At 35.8% G+C, this 17974-nt stretch overlaps 1 protein-coding gene across 2 annotated transcripts in view; it reads left to right on the forward strand.

The window, feature by feature from the left end:
* Positions 1–17258, forward strand: part of LOC131033478 (protein SABRE) — a 278075-nt gene extending 260817 nt beyond the window's left edge. For both annotated transcript variants that reach the window (XM_057964713.2, XM_057964714.2), the window contains 4 exons: positions 15047–15436; positions 15550–15717; positions 16163–16544; positions 16650–17258. In XM_057964713.2, coding sequence (XP_057820696.1) covers positions 15047–15436; positions 15550–15717; positions 16163–16544; positions 16650–16759 — 1050 coding nt within the window. In that variant the 3' untranslated portion in view covers positions 16760–17258. The remainder of the gene's footprint in view (positions 1–15046; positions 15437–15549; positions 15718–16162; positions 16545–16649) is intronic.
* The last annotated feature ends 716 nt before the right edge of the window (positions 17259–17974 follow it).

Here is a 17974-nt window from a genome sequence, read left to right on the forward strand (position 1 = left end):
AATATTACAAGTAACCTCAACGTATTTTACAATTTTGTGTTATTGGAAAAATACTGTAACTTAAATCATACTTTATTATTAATAGTTCGTATGATTTACACAACAAATACACCAAACGTGAATTCACTGAGTTCTACTGAATTATAAATTATACCCATCGTATTTTGTGGTTCATGATACCATTAATACTAGTATCCACCTACTAATAGTTATAGCAATACCGCATTATCCTAAGAATACACTAGCCAACTTATACCTCTTTCTTATGGATACGAATTTGAATATATTCAGAATAATATTACGGCTATGTCTTAATGTCATAATGAACTGGTAACATCAACTTAATCACATTGGATTGTATAATACTTCCTTTCTAATTTTGGAATTGCACTAATATGTACCTGAGCCATCACAGCCAGAATTGTCTTTTAGTTTGAGGATTTCCCCTGTTCTTTCCTTCGTCCCTGTCACTATCATTATACTTAGTATCCTTTTTAAAAACATAATGCACTCTATATTAATATTTTTATTAATATTAAATTCTGCATAGAAGCACTATTGAACTTCCTATAGTAAGAATACATCCCTATGCATACTATCAAGGTCAAGGGTGCTACCACCTGTAGCTAATACAATTCCATTATGGCCTGATTAATGGTCTGCTCGATGTTCCCCTGATCCGAACCCTCTTCTTCCCTTCATTCCCCCCCCCTCCCCCATCTTGGTTGCTTGGATAGGATATTTATATCTTCTCATAGATTGTGAGAAGTCACAAACCCTCACATGCTTACAACTGTTTGTAAAAGAGATGACTGTTCGTAATTATTGTTTTGCTGAACCTTATTGAATCTTAACCTTCCCTCCAATCGCATTTTAACACTCGATCAATGGTTTTATTGTGGCTTGGGTAATTTCTATCGTGAGGAAAGGAGGGGCAATTTATCAATATTTGATACGAGCCATATTATCATTATCGTTGCCTGAGGTTGCTGTTGGATTTATGATGAAATTGCTGCTTTTTTATATTCACTGTTATCACTGCTTCATCCGATACCTTTGCTAATCTTTAATCATTAACCAGTGTGTTAGTTCTTATATGTAATACACATCCTGTAGCATAATAATTCGTGCCTTAATGATGATTGATCCATTCCTCCGTTGCTCCTCAAAATATGTAGATATATATCATATATCGACACAGTCTTTCTTTATTGTCAATCATTGTCTTAATCGCTGCACATATAAACAAATCCCAGTCACTGATATTTATATAAATTAATCTTCCAATAAAACTGTTGTTTGGTGTTTATTGTTTAAAAAAATCTCAATTGCTACATCTTGATTCTCAAGAGAGATTGTTGCATTGCTAAATTTGACCGCTAAACAATAATTCATCTAAACGATTCTTATTCAGTTTGCCACCCGAACTTCTCATACTACTCAGTGTTTAGCATTGTGTTTCAGAAAATTGTGAAGTTTTTTTGAGTAATAATAATATATATTCTTGAACTTTTCTGATTTCGCTGAAAGTAGCAACAGTCTATATGTAATGTTTATAATAATATTGATTTATTCTTATTTGAATATTTTCAGAATTATATTATTAATGAATGTTAATTAAATAATTTCATTTAATTTTCTATTAATAAATATTATATGAATAATATTTATTTCATTAACGTTTTATATATATAATGATCAGGGAGGGGATATTACAGTGTCAAATTGAGAAAGTGATATGTTGTTTCTGAAGTGTAGCTGTTGCTGCTGATTTTATTGGAGGTTTTCAGAAAATAAAACAAATTCCTTTTCAAAAAGTAAATAGAAAATTATATTATATGCAGTAATTTACCTTTAAACAGTAAATAGGAGCATAATGATAAGCACATTGCCTAGATAAGCCATATAAATGAGAGTCAAAGTTTAGCCTTGATGACACCATTTTGGTCAATCTTGGGTTATCCTCTAAACTTAGATTCTGTTGAAAGGCCAAAACCAGAAGGCAAGCAGCAAAGCTGGGGCATGTCTATTTCCAGGTATGTGCATTTATAAGAAACTACATAACCATTAGTGTTGCTACTATAAAACCATATTGAGAATGGCTACTATCTAATTGCCATGGAGGCACCATTTTAACATGAAAAGTGTAGTGTTTTAAGAGTGATTTCTATAGCTCTTGTTCAATCTTTGTTGACCTGCATAGGAGTCCTTTTCCTTGTGTTCTTTTGAGTAGCTAGGATGGAAATTCATACCTCCGGCTTGTGGTAATTTTAACATTACCTGTGAAGGCAATCAAATTATATTAGTTAGAAATTTGTCCCTCAAACCTCAACTTTATCCATTTCTTGACCTTAAATTATATTATCACCTGGGATGGCTTACCAAGTTGATCTCCATGATAGCCAAGAAATGTTCAACACTTAAGTCACCCTGGAGTTATGATAAGCTGCAATGTCTTCTTTGTTCTTAAAATTGTATGCATTCTATGGTAGGCCATTAAGTCTTCAATTAATACACTTGCCCATACTTAGGCCTTTTATGGTAACAAGTCAGACTAGGCAAGGATCCCAATTTTTTCCCTATTAAAAATATATTTTTCCAAAAAATCATTGACTGCTGATTTGTTACGTAATTTTTCCTGATTTTATCATGGTTAAAACTAATTTCAACAATTAATGCATGTGATTGAAAAATTTCAATGATTTTTTTGCATGCGGTATATTTTACACATGCTGTAGGGTTTACACGTGAAATATTTATGCAATCCAGCACATTTTCTGATAATTACTTCATGCAATGTGATGGGACGGCATTTTTTGCTTGTGGGTGATTGTGTTTATCTCCTACAACCATTGAACGAACTCGTTCTTCTGCACCTATCTTTGATAAAGGTTGTTTCTCTCCTGTTGTTTCTGAAACTCCTTAGTTTTTACCTCTTAAACAAAGTGTGTGTTTGGTATGCAACTTCAATATTGATTGTAATTTATCTTTATACAGTGTAAATATTCAAGTTGTTGCTTTAAAAATTTGAAGGATTTGTATATATATTTTAGTTGTATATGTTATATACCTTAGTAAGACATCAAGCCTCATGTTTGAACTATGCAAAGTTGTAGCAGTTAGATTATATATTGTCATGGACATAAAATGTATGCTCTTAGTTATAGCATTGAATTCTTTTATAGGATGGATTTAGATTCAGTAGCCTAGTTGAGATGCTAATCTATTCTAGTAATTGCACTCCTATGGCTGCTATGAGGAGGAGCTGTGTATTCTTCTTGTTATATTTGTGCAATCCTTTTGCTCAAACATAGCTACGTCATATTTTACTATCATCATCTAGAGAACTTGTTTTCGATGTTCTTGATCATTAATAGTCACTTATCTAACACAAGATCAAGTACAATATAAAAAGTTGCTATCCTAGCAGCATAGTAACCTCCTTAGAAGCTGGGAGGTAGCAAGAAACTTAAGCTTGGGAGGAAATTAAAATTAGTGGTGCCTAAACTGTTTTGAAAAAATAATAAGGTTAATGTTTCCATTGTAGAAGTTGATGATTCAACCTCACAAGTCAAGAATCATCTGCAAGCACACCACTTGTCACAAAGAAAGATGAAGCAAAAGATAATTTGCTCAACACAACTTGAGAATTCTGTATTGACTACACAAAAGATTAGGATTACAATGAATGAATCCTTATAAAAAGATGAATGAAATCCTAGATGCAAAGCCTAAAATAGCTAGTGCCAAGTGTCACAATCATAATGAATGAGACAACTTAAGCTATTATTACCCTAATTTAATAAAAGGAAAAAGCACCTAAGTTTAGCTTTAGTGAATAAAGTAATTAAAGGATATAACTAATTAAATAATTAGATAATTGTCCTAATTACTCCAACACCTCCCCCCCTTCCCCCTTAAGATTAACTTAAGGATAAGCTAAAGATCTAAGAATCAATGCAAAACGTAAGCATGAATGGATCTTGACAACAAGGCCTGATTAAATACCCATATACAAACCAATGCGACTCTCATAAACCGAGAAAAGGAGAAAAACCCAATGGGAGAAAACTCCTCTTGAAAAGAGAGAAAAAGAAATGACAAAGAGTACATGTGACTAAGTATGAAGGACTCAAAATGTCCCCCCAAGTACTGAATTGGTCACAATAGTACAATCAATATCACCCCATTGAAGAGAAAATAAGAGACAATGTATCCCCCCCATAAGAGAGAAGCTCCAATGTCGAAGATGAATGTTGAAGATGATCCAAGAGAGAAAAACAACGTTCCTTCGCTTGGGGAAAAACAAATTCAAAGGCCAAAGTAGGAGCAACTCCATGAAAGGAGATGGAAGGAATAGTCTCATGTTGTGTGCCATGGAAGACTGTTCAACTGCCTACATGTCTAAATAATGATATACCAAATCAACTAAAGCAAGATCAAACAACTATGAAGATACCTGACGAACAACCTCTAAAGGCACTAAAGATGGGATGACAAGAATGCTAAAGCTGCCAGCAAAGAGGAAGTGAAGATCTTCAAATATGTCTCCAATGTCTGCTGTGTGTGACTCAACAAATAACCCTGCAATATTTGGCAAGAAGTCATCCCACAAAGCTGAAATTGGAAGGGAACTATCAACTTGCTAAATTGAATCAATGGGGGCCATGCATGAGCCAATGCTAATTTGATTAGGAACAACAGAAGATTATGAATATTGAGATGGTGTCTCAATATGAGGAGTAAGAACTGAGAGCAAGCTTCTGATCCATCGAGACATGAAAGACTTGTGATATACTCAAGCATCTCAAAAGTACCATGATCTTAGGGTATACAATTTGCATGTGCAAGGGGAATGAGACAATCTTCTACAAAGTTCTCTAGAAATGGAGAGATATGAGGGTCTCCATAGATCTACCAAAGGCGAGTTTAAAGTGTGTGGGGACAATCAATGTCTAATAAAGGACACATGGTGTCATCATCAACACTAGAACCAATCACTCCTACAGCATGGTCATTAATGATCCTCCAAGCATGCTTACCCCTCTCTGAGGTTGGTTGAGGGATGAGTCAATATAGATAAGGCAAAAAATCAAGCCACCTAAGATGTGTTAATATGCCCTTTTGTCAAGACTCATAATTGCTCTTTGCCAAGCTAATAACAAAGGATTGAGTTGAAAAACCCATGAAACCTCCTCAAATGAAATAATTAGACCTCAAAAACATCAACACATATAAAGTAGATCAAATAAAACCCTCTCCCACAAACAGATCTTCTCCAAGTGCCAAAACGTTCAGGCAATCAACCATATAGTGAAATCACAAAAGTCTGAATAAAATGTACCTGGGGCAAAATTTGGAAAAATGAACTTGAGATCTGCATAGAGGACTCCACTAGCTTTCCAACACTTGTTTGCAAAAAATAGAGTCTGAATGTGCAAGATATGGCCCTGGAAGTGCAAAACTGAAGATTTGACTTCAAAGGCCTGGTACAAAAAATTGGAGCAGAATCTAACAAAAATACTAGTACCACTAGAATGGCGTTGGAACCAGTTTTTCGACAATATCTCATTTGCATGATTTTGAGCTTGTATGATCAAGTTATAGCCAAAAAAACCACACCTAGGTCAAAATGCAAAGAGGGCTTGAAGGGTTTCCAAAAAAAAAAGTTCCAAACAAAAAGTGATAGAGGAATATTCTTTGTGAAAATAGAATATTGTCCAATCTGTCGCTAAATTTAGAGATGGGCTAAAAATAGTTGAGCTGCCAAACTTAGGCCAAACCACCAAAAAAGTGGGACCTGTTCTGCTAATATAAGCGTTGCACTTGGGCTTGACCTTCGTAGGTCAAGTATGGATGTACCTATGCAGGCTTATCAAAATGCTGTCAGTTTTGTTTTTTTTTAAATTCACTCAATTTTTTTGTAACTTGCAAAAAAAATTAAAAAGAACTCTTTTCTCACCCTGCAGACTCTTTTTCACTTGCGTGTGCAATAATGGCGGTTGACGCAAGATCTATACAGCTATACAAATCCTTACACCTAACCAGGTACCCTTCGAAAAAATTGCTCAAAAAAATTTCCGACCTCTGATTTTGGTGATTTGATAAGTGTTGTTAGGGTTTTTCGGCATCTTGAGCACTATGGTGAGGTTGATTTTGCCTGAAACTGCCTAGATTTTTTCGCTGACCCTTGTATTTTGCCTCAATTTTTGTGTCCTCAGCCACATTGACGCAAAACTTCAATTTCTCGAATTTTGATGAAACAGCACCCAATCTATAGGTTTTGGGACACTACAAACACAATGGCAACCTCTGTTTGAACCCAATGTGCACAAAAAAATCTCTCAAGGCTGGTTCCCACAAGAATATGGACAAGAATTTAACAAATTTGCTTTGATACCATGTGGAAGTTGATGATTCAACCTCACAAGTCAAGAATCATCTGCAAGACACCACCTGTTACAAAAAAAGATCAAGCAAGGATAATTTGCTCAACACAACCTGAGAATTCTGTATTGATTGCACAAAAGATTATGATTACCAAAGATGTAAATATCTTAATCGGCAATAAATCTTTTGGCCGAAAATTTTTTAAAAATCAGGAATTGGGAAAAATCGACAATGAATCAGCAAAATTATCGAACATTTGAAAATATATAATTTCTCAAAATATTCTAAAAACAAACATATACACTAAATTTATATAACTTCATTAGATTTGATGAATGAAAACTCATACCTCCCTTAATTTTTTTCAAGAAATTTTCCTTACACGATTATTAGAATTTATAACATTCATTATATTCTATTAAGTCTAGATTTACTTTCTATTTTTATTAAAAGGCCATGAAACATTGGTAATATTTTATTCTTAAAATCAAAGATTAAACACAATCTTTCAACGAATATATATAGGCATGCCTCTCATAAAGCTCTCGCTATATGCTGAATAAAATTTTGTATAATGATATGCTATTAGACAATTTAGTGAGCTCCCTTATTGTTATTAATAATTTATTATTTTACTGCTGCTCTTCTCTGCAATCTAGAGTACGAGCTACCACAGAGCTTTGGATGCCTGCTATGGCCGTTTATGTAAAAACACATTACCAAACTTGAAAAACGTGAAAAATACCTGATATTGCCGTTTATATTCCGCTCGAAAATATCTGTCATTTCCGCAGGTCAGAAGTTAGGGTTTTTTTTGCACGTTTAAAACATTTGTATTTTTTTTTTGCGTGTCGATTTAACGTGGTTTAAATCACGATTTTTCAATGATTTTTAAGCCAAAGTCGTGCCGATTTTTTTCATAAAATCTTCCGCAATATTTTTGGCGATTAAATCTTCTGTGGTTTTGGATCGGGAAAAATCGCAATTTACACTATTTTTTCCTGATTTTTTCATCTATGATGATTACAATGGATGAATGAATCCTTATAAAAGGATGAATGAAATCCTAGATGCAAAACCAAAAGCAAGATTAAATTAGCTAGTGCCAAATGTCACAATCATAATGAATGAGACAACTTAAGCTATTATTAGCCTAATTTAATAAAAGGAAAAAGCACCTAAATTTAGCTTAAGTGAATAAAGTAATTAAAGGACTTAATTAATAAAATAATCAAATTATTATCTTAATTACTCCAACATCCATTATTGATTTTTTTTTTTCTATTCTAGGAACCCTATAGGAATTATCAAGAAACTTGCCAAAAACCTTACTAAAAAGTTTCTCAATAATTTTTACAAATTGACCTCACAAATTCGAGTACCATTGAGGATGACCAGCCAGTTGATCTAGAGTCTAAGTAAATTGCAAATAATGATATCTTTGATGATGATAATGATAATGATGCTCTCCTTACGGAATGCAACTACGATAGTGATGTGGTTGACTGACTTAGGAGAGGCTTTGACCTAAGAGCATCATCATCAAGACCTGCAACCCTCTAGTGTAGCTCATTTTGTAGTAACAAGATTCATTTGTTACATCTGATTTTTTTGTAACTCTGTACTTAGCTTGTAGGTGGTTTTTGTGCAAAGTAGATTGAAACCGAAAAGTTGAGAACTATTAGCATCTAGTTATTATTATGCACTATGAAGTATGCATCATGCAATGCAATGTAATCAGCAATATGAACATAAATGACAAAAATCTATATTCCACAATTGATGGGCTAAACTCTCAATTTTATTTGCTCTCTATATCTCTATGCTATTGGAATGCCATTAAATTTCAAAAGAACAAGTTTTTGTCCCATTTTCTACAATTTTTTTATGTTTTTTTTTTTAATTGGAATTTCCCCCATTTAAATCTTAGTTTTTTTCAAAAAATCTTATACTTTTCATTTACCAATTTTTGTTGCTATAACTAGGTGTGTAAGGTCAAAACTAAAAGCAATCTAGAAGTTGATACCTTTTATGAGGCCTCAATTTTTATAAATATTGTTGCCTGTATGCATGACATAAAACATCAAAGGGTTAACAGCCTGTTGATGTGTCTTTTGTACACGACCAAACACAGAATAAAATACCTAAAGGTACCTTATCCTCTCTTGAATAAAGCTTCTCCGAATGTTGAAGATCTCGCAGAAGGATCAATCGAAGTAGCTCCAAGGTTCTTGTATGTAGGGTCTCTACGTGTGGATAAGCTTCTCGCGGTATGATGTGATTTTGCTGGAATCACAAGGGGACTTACATTCGACGACCTGAACGTCTGATTTGCTTTGGATATTGCTGGAACGTGAGATTTTACTAGTCCTAGATTTTGAAAAAAAAAGGAAAAAGTAGAAGGGTTGAAACGGGATCTATTTCTAATACTAAGAATGTAAGAGCAATGAATGACCTTTGATGAAATTCTAACTAAGTCTTGCTTTGACATCCCAGGACCATCTCCACAAGGTTAGTCCGATCTTCTGAGGAAAGCTTTATGATGTTCAGATCACCGCTACAAGCATGGACACCATCAGGCTGATGCATATCAATGAAGAAGCGACAATTGAAGTTAAGCTTAAGCTGAATGATTCCAGTTGACTACACAAGGCAAGTCTGCAATCAACAAACTGCTAGTAGTATGGATATACAAATTTCACCATCTATCATACACATTTCTTCCACTCATCTAATAACATGAAATCAAATTTGAGAAGTATAGAGACCATGCAAATTGTTGAATCGACCCATAGAATTCACCATTTCTTCAATGAAGTTTATAAGTCCTTTACTACATCTTGGCAACAATCTTTGCCTTCTCTTTCTAGTCTACTCTAACTATTTCCTACTCTCTGACTATTCACTACAATCTATTCTCTATCAACCAACTATTAACTATTAGCTAGCTATTAACCAACTATTAACCTTTACAAATGAGGAGCCAGGGCTTATATAGAGAACCCTTTACAAACAAACGGCTCTGATTGACTTAGAACCAATGGCTAGGATTACAAGATAGAAAACCTAATTAGGGTTTGTTACAACAAACTTCCTTAGCCAATTAGAAAATTACATTCCAAGGGCGAGGACCAACAAGAAGCAGGGGTAGGTACATCAAAGTTTGTGCCGCCTCCGATAAATTAGGTACATTGAATTTGGTCATGCTGAGGTGGACCAATCCAACTGGAGGAGTGATGACTAGGATGCCACCTTATCTGATACTTGTAATTTGGTTGATGTTCAATTTGATGAGGCTGAGAAGCTAACTTTAATCAACTCTTCTGAAACTATCTGCTTCTTCAATGTACCTTGGTACCGACCTTGGATGATTATCCTCTGTCTTTGATGTGTTTGATGAATGGAGTACCTCTCCTTGACTCCCATGTGTCTGATGAAGTTTCCTGATTGTCAAGTCATCCTTCTCCGGAAGTACACCTCCGCCTGGGAGTGTTGGCTAAGCCTTTCTTGGTCATCTTGTGATTCCTTAGTGTGGCGAAGTGAAGGGCTTTGGAGATAGTTGGCAATTCCTTGAACACCTTGAGTCTTCCAATGCTTGTGGAACGTTCTTGACGATGATGGACTGGAAGTGGTCGTCCTCGATGATGCTGGACTGGAAGAGGTCGTCCTTGATGATGCTGGACTAGAAGTGGTCGTCCTTGCCCTGGCCTGGTTTTCTCCATCTGCAAAATAAACCAAAAGGTGATTAAGTACATTTGACATGTTCATTTCAACAAAGCATTTTCACCTTAAATCATCAACAAGAAGACTTTAAAATAAAGTTCGTTCAAAATCCTTTCCAAGGACAGGCCCTATAAGAATTTCGCCCTGGACCCTTTGGAAGGGTCAAGAGCGAAATTTGCTATTTTGCCCAATTTAGACCTCTTTTCAACATTATCTCACAACTAGCTCTTTGCTTGGCCCAAACAAGGTGAAAAATAGGAATTTCCAAGGATTTCGCCCTGGACCCTTTGGAAGGGTCAGGAGCGATTTCCTTGATTTTGTCTTAATTGCCTCATTTTTTCACTCCAAAATCCTCTTAAAGGTGAGCATATGCTAGTTTTAGTTCATCAAAGCTTAGGGATTCAATTCTTTAGCTTCTAACATGGGTAAATTAGGTGATGACGAGAATTTCGCTCTGGACCCTTTGGGAGGGTTAGGAGCGAAATTCCTTCTTTAGGTCAAAACTCACTTTTGTTTCATTGACAATCTCTTCTAAGGAAATCTCTAAGGTCCATTCACCCTGATCACTGACTTGGCTCAACACTATCTTGAAGAAAACATGACATTTTGTGAATTTCGCTTTGGACCCTTTGGAAGGGTCAGGAGCGAAATTCACCTTTTAGGCTTAATTCTTCATCTTCTTCACTTCAACTCATCTTTAAGGCTAAATAACCTTACTCCATCTCAACCACACCCTAGGAATCAAAATCGTGGCTTGACAGAAGGAGGAAAGGTTTTGAAGAATTTCACTCTGGACCCTTTGGAAGGGTCAGTAGCGAAATTCACCTTTTGCTTGCTTATCCACACTCAATTCCATTTTCTTTACTTCAACTCATCTAGACTCCCTCATTTTGAATCCACTTCTCAACTTGGCAACATTTGTTTGATCCTCACAAGCTTTGAGTAGGAAAATTCGCTCAAAATTTCAAAAACCTAGCCAGGGATAGGACCTATCCAGAATTTCGCTCTGGACCTTTTGGAAGGGTCAGGAGCGAAATTCTTGTTTTAGCTCAAAATTTGCATTTTTGATGATCAAAAATCATTCAAGGGCAATCCAAAGAGCTTTTCTCACCTAGGCCTAGGCCTGACTTCACACAAATTTTGGAGAAAAAGATGGTTTTAGGGTTTTTCGCTCTAGACCCTTTGGAAGGGTCGGGAGCGAAAATCTTGTTTTGAGCTTATTCCTCCATTCTCTCAACTCCAATCCACCTCCAAGACCAAGGATACATCGCCTCACTCCTATCTAGGCCATAAAAACCAAAAAACTTAACTTGATTTGCAAGGAAAATAGGTGATCCTAGGAATTTCGCTCTGGACCCTTTGGAAGGGTCAGGAGCGAAATCCTTGATTTAGCTCAATTCCTTCAAATTCAATGATCATCAACATGCCAAAGTCGTACTTAGGGACATCTCCTTCTTGAATTTACCTTAGCCCACACTTGATCTAGCACAAAGTTGAGAGAAAAGAGAGGTTTTGAGAAAATTCGCTCTAGACCCTTTGGAAGGGTCAAGAGCAAATTTCTCATTCTTGACTTGATTCTTCATCCTTTCAATCTCATTCTTCATTGCAAGATAAAATTTCATCGTTTTTCACCCAAGGAACAAAGTTTTAAGCCCAAGCAAGGTTAAAAAATAGGTTTGTAAGGAATTTCACTCTGGACCCTTTGGAAGGGTCAGGAGCAAAATTCATGCTCTAGGCTAAAATCCGTCACATTCTTACATCCCATCACGTCAAAACTAGAATGTTGGTCTAAACAAGGGAGAAAATGAGGTTTATGGGAAATTTCGCTCTGGACCCTTTGGAATGATCATGAGCGAAATTTCCATTCTTGGACAAAATCTTCATTTTTCAACGCTTTCAATCATCCCCCAAGGCAAGAACACATCATTCTACCTTCCAACATGCCTTAGAGACCAACACTTTAGCCAAAATTAGGAAGGAAATGAGGGTTATAAGGATTTTCGCTCTAGACCCTTTGGAAGGGTTAGGAGCAAAAATCTTGATTTATCCAATTCTCTCAAACTTGATCAATTTCAAGGTCCTTTCAAACTCTATTCATCATTTTAGGCAAGATAGAAGGTCAAATGGAAGATTTCCCTCTGGACTCTTTGGAAGGGTCAGGAGCGAAATTTCCATTCTAGGTTGATTTTCACCATTTTGTAGTCTTAAACCTCCTCTCCAAGGCAAACATGCATCCAAGTCTCCTCAACAATGCCTCAAAAATCCAAAACTTGGCCATATGAAAGAGCAAAATAGAGGAAAAGGTGAATTTCGCTCTAGACCCTTTGGAAGGGTCAAGAGCGAAATTCATGCTTTAGACAAAATCCACACTTTCAAACACCTCAAATCACTTCCTAAGGCGAGAATATGTCAATTTGCCCTTACCATGCCCAAGGAATCAAGGTTTCCAGTGCAAACAAGGAGAAAAAAGGTGTCTAGGGAGAATTTCGCTTTGGACCCTTTGGAAGGGTCAGGAGCGAAATTCACATTTAGGCTCAAATCTTGATTTCATTTCTCACATTTCTTCATCCAAACAAGTGTTTTGCCCTCAATAATGCCTGGGAATGAGTTAGTTCTAAGTTTGGGTCAAACTAGAATGCCTTATGGAGAATTTCGCTTTGGACCCTTTGGAAGGGTCAGGAGCAAAATTTGACATTTTGGTCTCTCCGTCAAGATCCATGTATGGAATATAACATTTAAGTATAAGAAAGAAGAAAGATATAAGGAAATGTCAGTTATATTCCATATATACTGTCAGGATGTTTGAGAGTGGTTCCGGACCTCCAAGAGTTATAATGCAAAATCTAGTTTTTGGAGGATTCTTCAGTTTCCAGACTTAGTCAAATTTCAGGATCAGGAAGACATTCCAGACTTAGCCAAATTTCAGGGTATTTGAAGATCAAGATGACATTCCAGACTTCATCACTCACCAATTTGACCTAACTCAGACCTTCAAGGATTATACTCACTCACCAAGCAAGACACAATTAGCAACAAGAGCAAAACCAGGCCCTAAGGAAGACTCTCAAAGAAACCTTAATTTTGGGGCCCTGTGGACTCACCCTGGCTCAAGCAGACACTGCCATCCTAGTGATCCCCCTGGCGATACTCAAAATGCAAAGGTTAACAGACAAAACCCTAAAAAACCTAGAAAAACAAACCCCAGAAAGCAAAAAGTAGGGGTCTCCATTTGTAATGGGGCGACGTGTGAATACGTCACAACACAACCATGCCTCGTGACTCCACTTTCCCTTGTTTTCCCTGGATTGCTTTTGATGATCAATCTACCTTTAATTTAATAGGGTGTTCTTTGGAAGCATCTATGTCTCGCTCTTATTGGACCTATGGTGCCTGTGCCCTCTATGAGAATGCCTGGGGATGATATAAAACATAAGAATATCTATTCTCGGACTATTTAATTTAATAGGGTGTTCTTTGGAAGCATCTATGTCTCGCTCTTATTGGACCTATGGTGCCTGTGCCCTCTATGAGAATGCCTGGGGATGATATAAAACATAAGAATATCTATTCTCGGACATATTTTAGTCAGAGGCACAAATTAAGTAAATTTCAGCTAATAGTGTATTTCGGACAGGCATAAGTTCAATTCATGATTTGTTATCATTGGTTTGGTTTTATAATCTGAAATGCTTCATTTCAAAATGTTATTGGAACTCTGTGTGTGTGTATAGTGTGAGTGACACTTTAGGTACTTATTTTGCTCTCATCGTTGGTTGTACTCTGTAGCCCTGTTGACCTCAGGACACGGTGATAATCTTTATTGTTTTAAACAGAAAAAGGGATGTCTACTATGTATATGGTCAATTGTGACATTTTCATTTATTCTTGTATTTCATAATTTATATCTTACATGACTTTGTGATTTGCAATTAGTCAATGAATTTTTTTCTCAGCCAAAAAAAAAATGTTAATGTTGGTAATTTTGATGTACCTTTTTATGTTAGCATCGTTTAAGATCTTATTGCTTTTTCCTTATTTTGGTCTTTACTGCTTAGCAGTTATATTATATAAAATATTGTCTACTACGTGTACAGAATAAGATGAAAAGCTCTACTGGTGCACACCACCCAAATTTATGTGCTCGGTTCCTGGTATTTTCTTTTTTTGAAGTTTTTATTGAGGACTGTAGTCAGCTGAAGAGAGTACTTGGGTGTATTAGTTAAAGTTGGCACCAAGTACAGTATATATGTTTTATTAAGCCACTTGAACACCATTTAGGTAATTATTATGATTTTGAAAAGATGTCATCAAAGGTTGCACTGTTGACTCAAGTTTAACATATATTTATATATCTTAAAATATGGAATTCTAAATTATGAGTATTGATCTTCCATAGTTGGCTTCTATTGTGGAAGTGGTTTCTAAACAAGTGGATTTCTAAGTTGTGACTCTTGGTCTTCCATAGGTTATTTCTAGTGTGGTTCCTTAAAAGGAGCTGATATTAGTCTCATGGTTGTGCTCACAAGAGCTTGAATTGGTCTCATATTGATGCTTGTATAAGCAGAATATTTGTAAACAATTAGCAATAAAAAAGACATATCCATTTGTAATCAGATTATCATGCAAATTATCTGATCATGATTTACCATTTTCTTTAAAGTTGGTTTGGCTCTCCTTGCTTTTCACAGTTTGGAAAGAATAACATTTGGTTTTGTATTTAATGATTTGTCATTGAATGGGCAACTGTAGTATTGTAGTATCCTATTATTTACATTGTCTAAACAAAGTTCTGAAGGTGCAATAACTTTAGTGCTGCTCATAATCTGACCATGATCATATTCTTATTTATTCTTTTTCCAAGGAGATATTAGTTATTCATACTGCACTGTATTACTTTTTCTTATTGGCATCTCCCCATGCATCATTTATGCAGGCACCTAGATTGCAGAGTCAAAAGACAACCCCTGCCACTGGCCCTAGTGCAGAACACCGGAGGACATCATCATTCGATAGGTCATGGGAGGAAAATATAGCAGAATCTGTTGCAAATGAACTTGTATGTCATGCACAAGGTAAAAAGATGTATTGCTCAAACAGTGGTCCTCTTAGCATAACAAATGAACATCCATCTGGAATTCCTACTTTTGCAACAGCTGTCCCAATGGGAAGTGTTGATATATCCAAGAATAGATCAAGAGAGGTTAAGCCTATTAAAGCGGGCAGGTCTTCTCATGAAGAAAAGAAGCCAAGCAAATCACATGAAGAAAAGAAAGTATCTAGAGCACGCAGAGCTCTGGAATTTCAGAACATAAAGATAAGTCAGGTACTGGCTCTTAGCATTCTCAAGAAACTCCTACAAGCCGGGAAACATTATGAAGGATGTTGATTAACAATTCATAATATATTTATCATGGTTGGTTTCCTCTGCTAATGTAGGTAGAGTTGCTTGTCACCTATGAGGGATCTCGACTTGCATTTAATGATTTGAGACTGTTAATGGATACCTTCACTCTAGTTGATTATACTGGCACTTGGCGGAGATTATTTGGTCGTGTCAGGAAACACATTATATGGGGAGTTTTGAAATCTGTTACTGGCATGCAGGTATTAAGTCTCCCTCCAGCCTTTTTGTCTTATTTCTATTTGATAGCAATTTTGCTTTACTAATGGTAATTTTTCAATTCTTCCAAGTAAAGTAGATTGTCAACTACAATATTGTTGTTTGTAACTGCATGCTTTTTTGGAATTTAAGTTGGTGGAAACACAACCCTACAATAATGTTCATTTTCATATAGCTAATTGTAATGCCAAGGCGAAGCCAGTGGAATCTTCATAGTAAGTTGCCTGTATTTGAATCATCACTATCTTGTGAAAGAGTTCATATTGGACAGCATGTGTGAATTTTTCAAGTGTCTGAATATTTTTAGAAGTCTGCTAAATATTTCAATGGTTAATGATCATTTGTTCCCATTACAACGGTATTGATTCATACATACGCATTAAAGAGGTACCTTGTTCTTGTTGATTTTAAAATTCCGCACTGGTACAGGGAAAGAAGTTCAAGGACAAGGTTCAAGGCCAAAGACAAGCAGATGGAGGTGCCTCCCCTGACAGTGATTTGAATTTCAGTGATAGTGATGGAAGCCAACCAGGCAAAAATGATCAGTTTCCAATAACTTGGTTCAAGAAGACAAGTGACCGTGCAGGTGAAAGCTTTGTAACATCTATCAGAGGGTTATTCAATTCTCAGCGACGGAAAGCAAAAGCATTTGTGTTACGCACAATGAGGGGGGATGCTGAAAATGAATTTCAAGGTGAATGGAGTGAGAGTGATACCGAGTTTTCCCCATTTGCAAGACAACTAACCATGACCAGGGCCAGGAGGCTTATACGACGACATACTAAAAAATTTCGTTCAAACAGACACAAAGGTTTATAATCGGTTCTGAATGTAAAAATATTTGGCATTTGAATGAAGCTATGAACTTTTCTTTGTGCAAGTAAAATTTCTGACTTATAACGTATGTTTGTTGCAGCATTACCTTTTCTTAGAGATTCATTCCAGTCTTCACCAAGGACAACACCTTTCCAGAGTGAGGCAGAATCTTCAAGCGTATCTTCTGCATATGAGGATTTCCATGATTAATATCAGCATTTTTGTTGCAGCCATGTTGTGCTTGTTTGTATATGATATTGATGACCACATCTCAATGCTGTTTCTGTTGCTCTATGCATGTCTCCTTTTCCCAGGCTATATGTAACTTAGCAATGATGTGCCAGCAAGAAGAAAAATATTTGAAGACATCAACCTAAACCAAGCAACCAACAACTCATTCAAAAGCAATGAGTCAAAATTATGCCTTGTACAATGAGTTTCCTTCGGACTGTTTGCCCAATGGAGCCAATTTTGCTGTAATTATTGAAGATGTAGCTCAGACAGCTTCAAAAATTGTATTCTTCCCCACAAGCAGATGGAGATATTCATCGGAGACCAATTGACTAATTTTGTATCCTCGATTCATGCCAAATAAAACAGTACCCCTCAAGAAAAAGTAGAGGGAAAGTATCATGTTACAGAAGACATCAACTGAATTCTGGTGTATACATTTTTTGTGATTAATTTGAAAATACAAGCCTTTGGTTGAGTTTGTGTATGATACAATTGAAAATGTTTGCAGTTAAAGCAAGTAGGATATCCTGTTTATAGTTAAATTTACATTAGAAAAACGATCTTGCGACATAATGCATTACTGCTGCTACTTAATTTTGTCGTTATATCTTTGGTTCTGTTAAAATGCCAATCAAATATAATGTTGGAAGTGGTTTTGCATTTAATGAGCATGGATAACCAATAACCTGTATATAAACAATCGCTTTTATGCCCATATTACCATTTATATTATTCTGTATAGATTTCAAGAAAATCCTTTCGAGAATTAATCTCAGGGGTGAGATGCTTCTAACCCACGACAAAGAGGCAGAAGAAAGTTCCAGTATAGACCATGGATACTGAAAATGTAATGCTGTCAAAGTATTTTTTTGCATTGATTAGCCCTTTTTTCTATTGGCTCCTGCATAGGCAAAATGAACTATAGCAATAACGTCTGCTTAATAATCATTAATAATGTACCTTTAAACCCTAACTATTATTTATATTTTTTAATTTTGTAAGGGCCAAAAATTTCATTTCTTTAGCTTATAAGTTCTGCAATTCATTGTGTTTACTCTCTTCATTTAATGATGGATAACATAGTGTGATTCCAAATATTGATGATAATAAAACATTAGTGGATAACATAGTGTGATTCCAAATATTGATGATAATAAAACATTAGTGTTTTAATCCAGAAACACTCCTTGA

Source organism: Cryptomeria japonica, chromosome 9 (assembly GCF_030272615.1).
Source record: "Cryptomeria japonica chromosome 9, Sugi_1.0, whole genome shotgun sequence".
In the NCBI taxonomy this organism is placed as follows: Eukaryota; Viridiplantae; Streptophyta; class Pinopsida; order Cupressales; family Cupressaceae; genus Cryptomeria; species Cryptomeria japonica.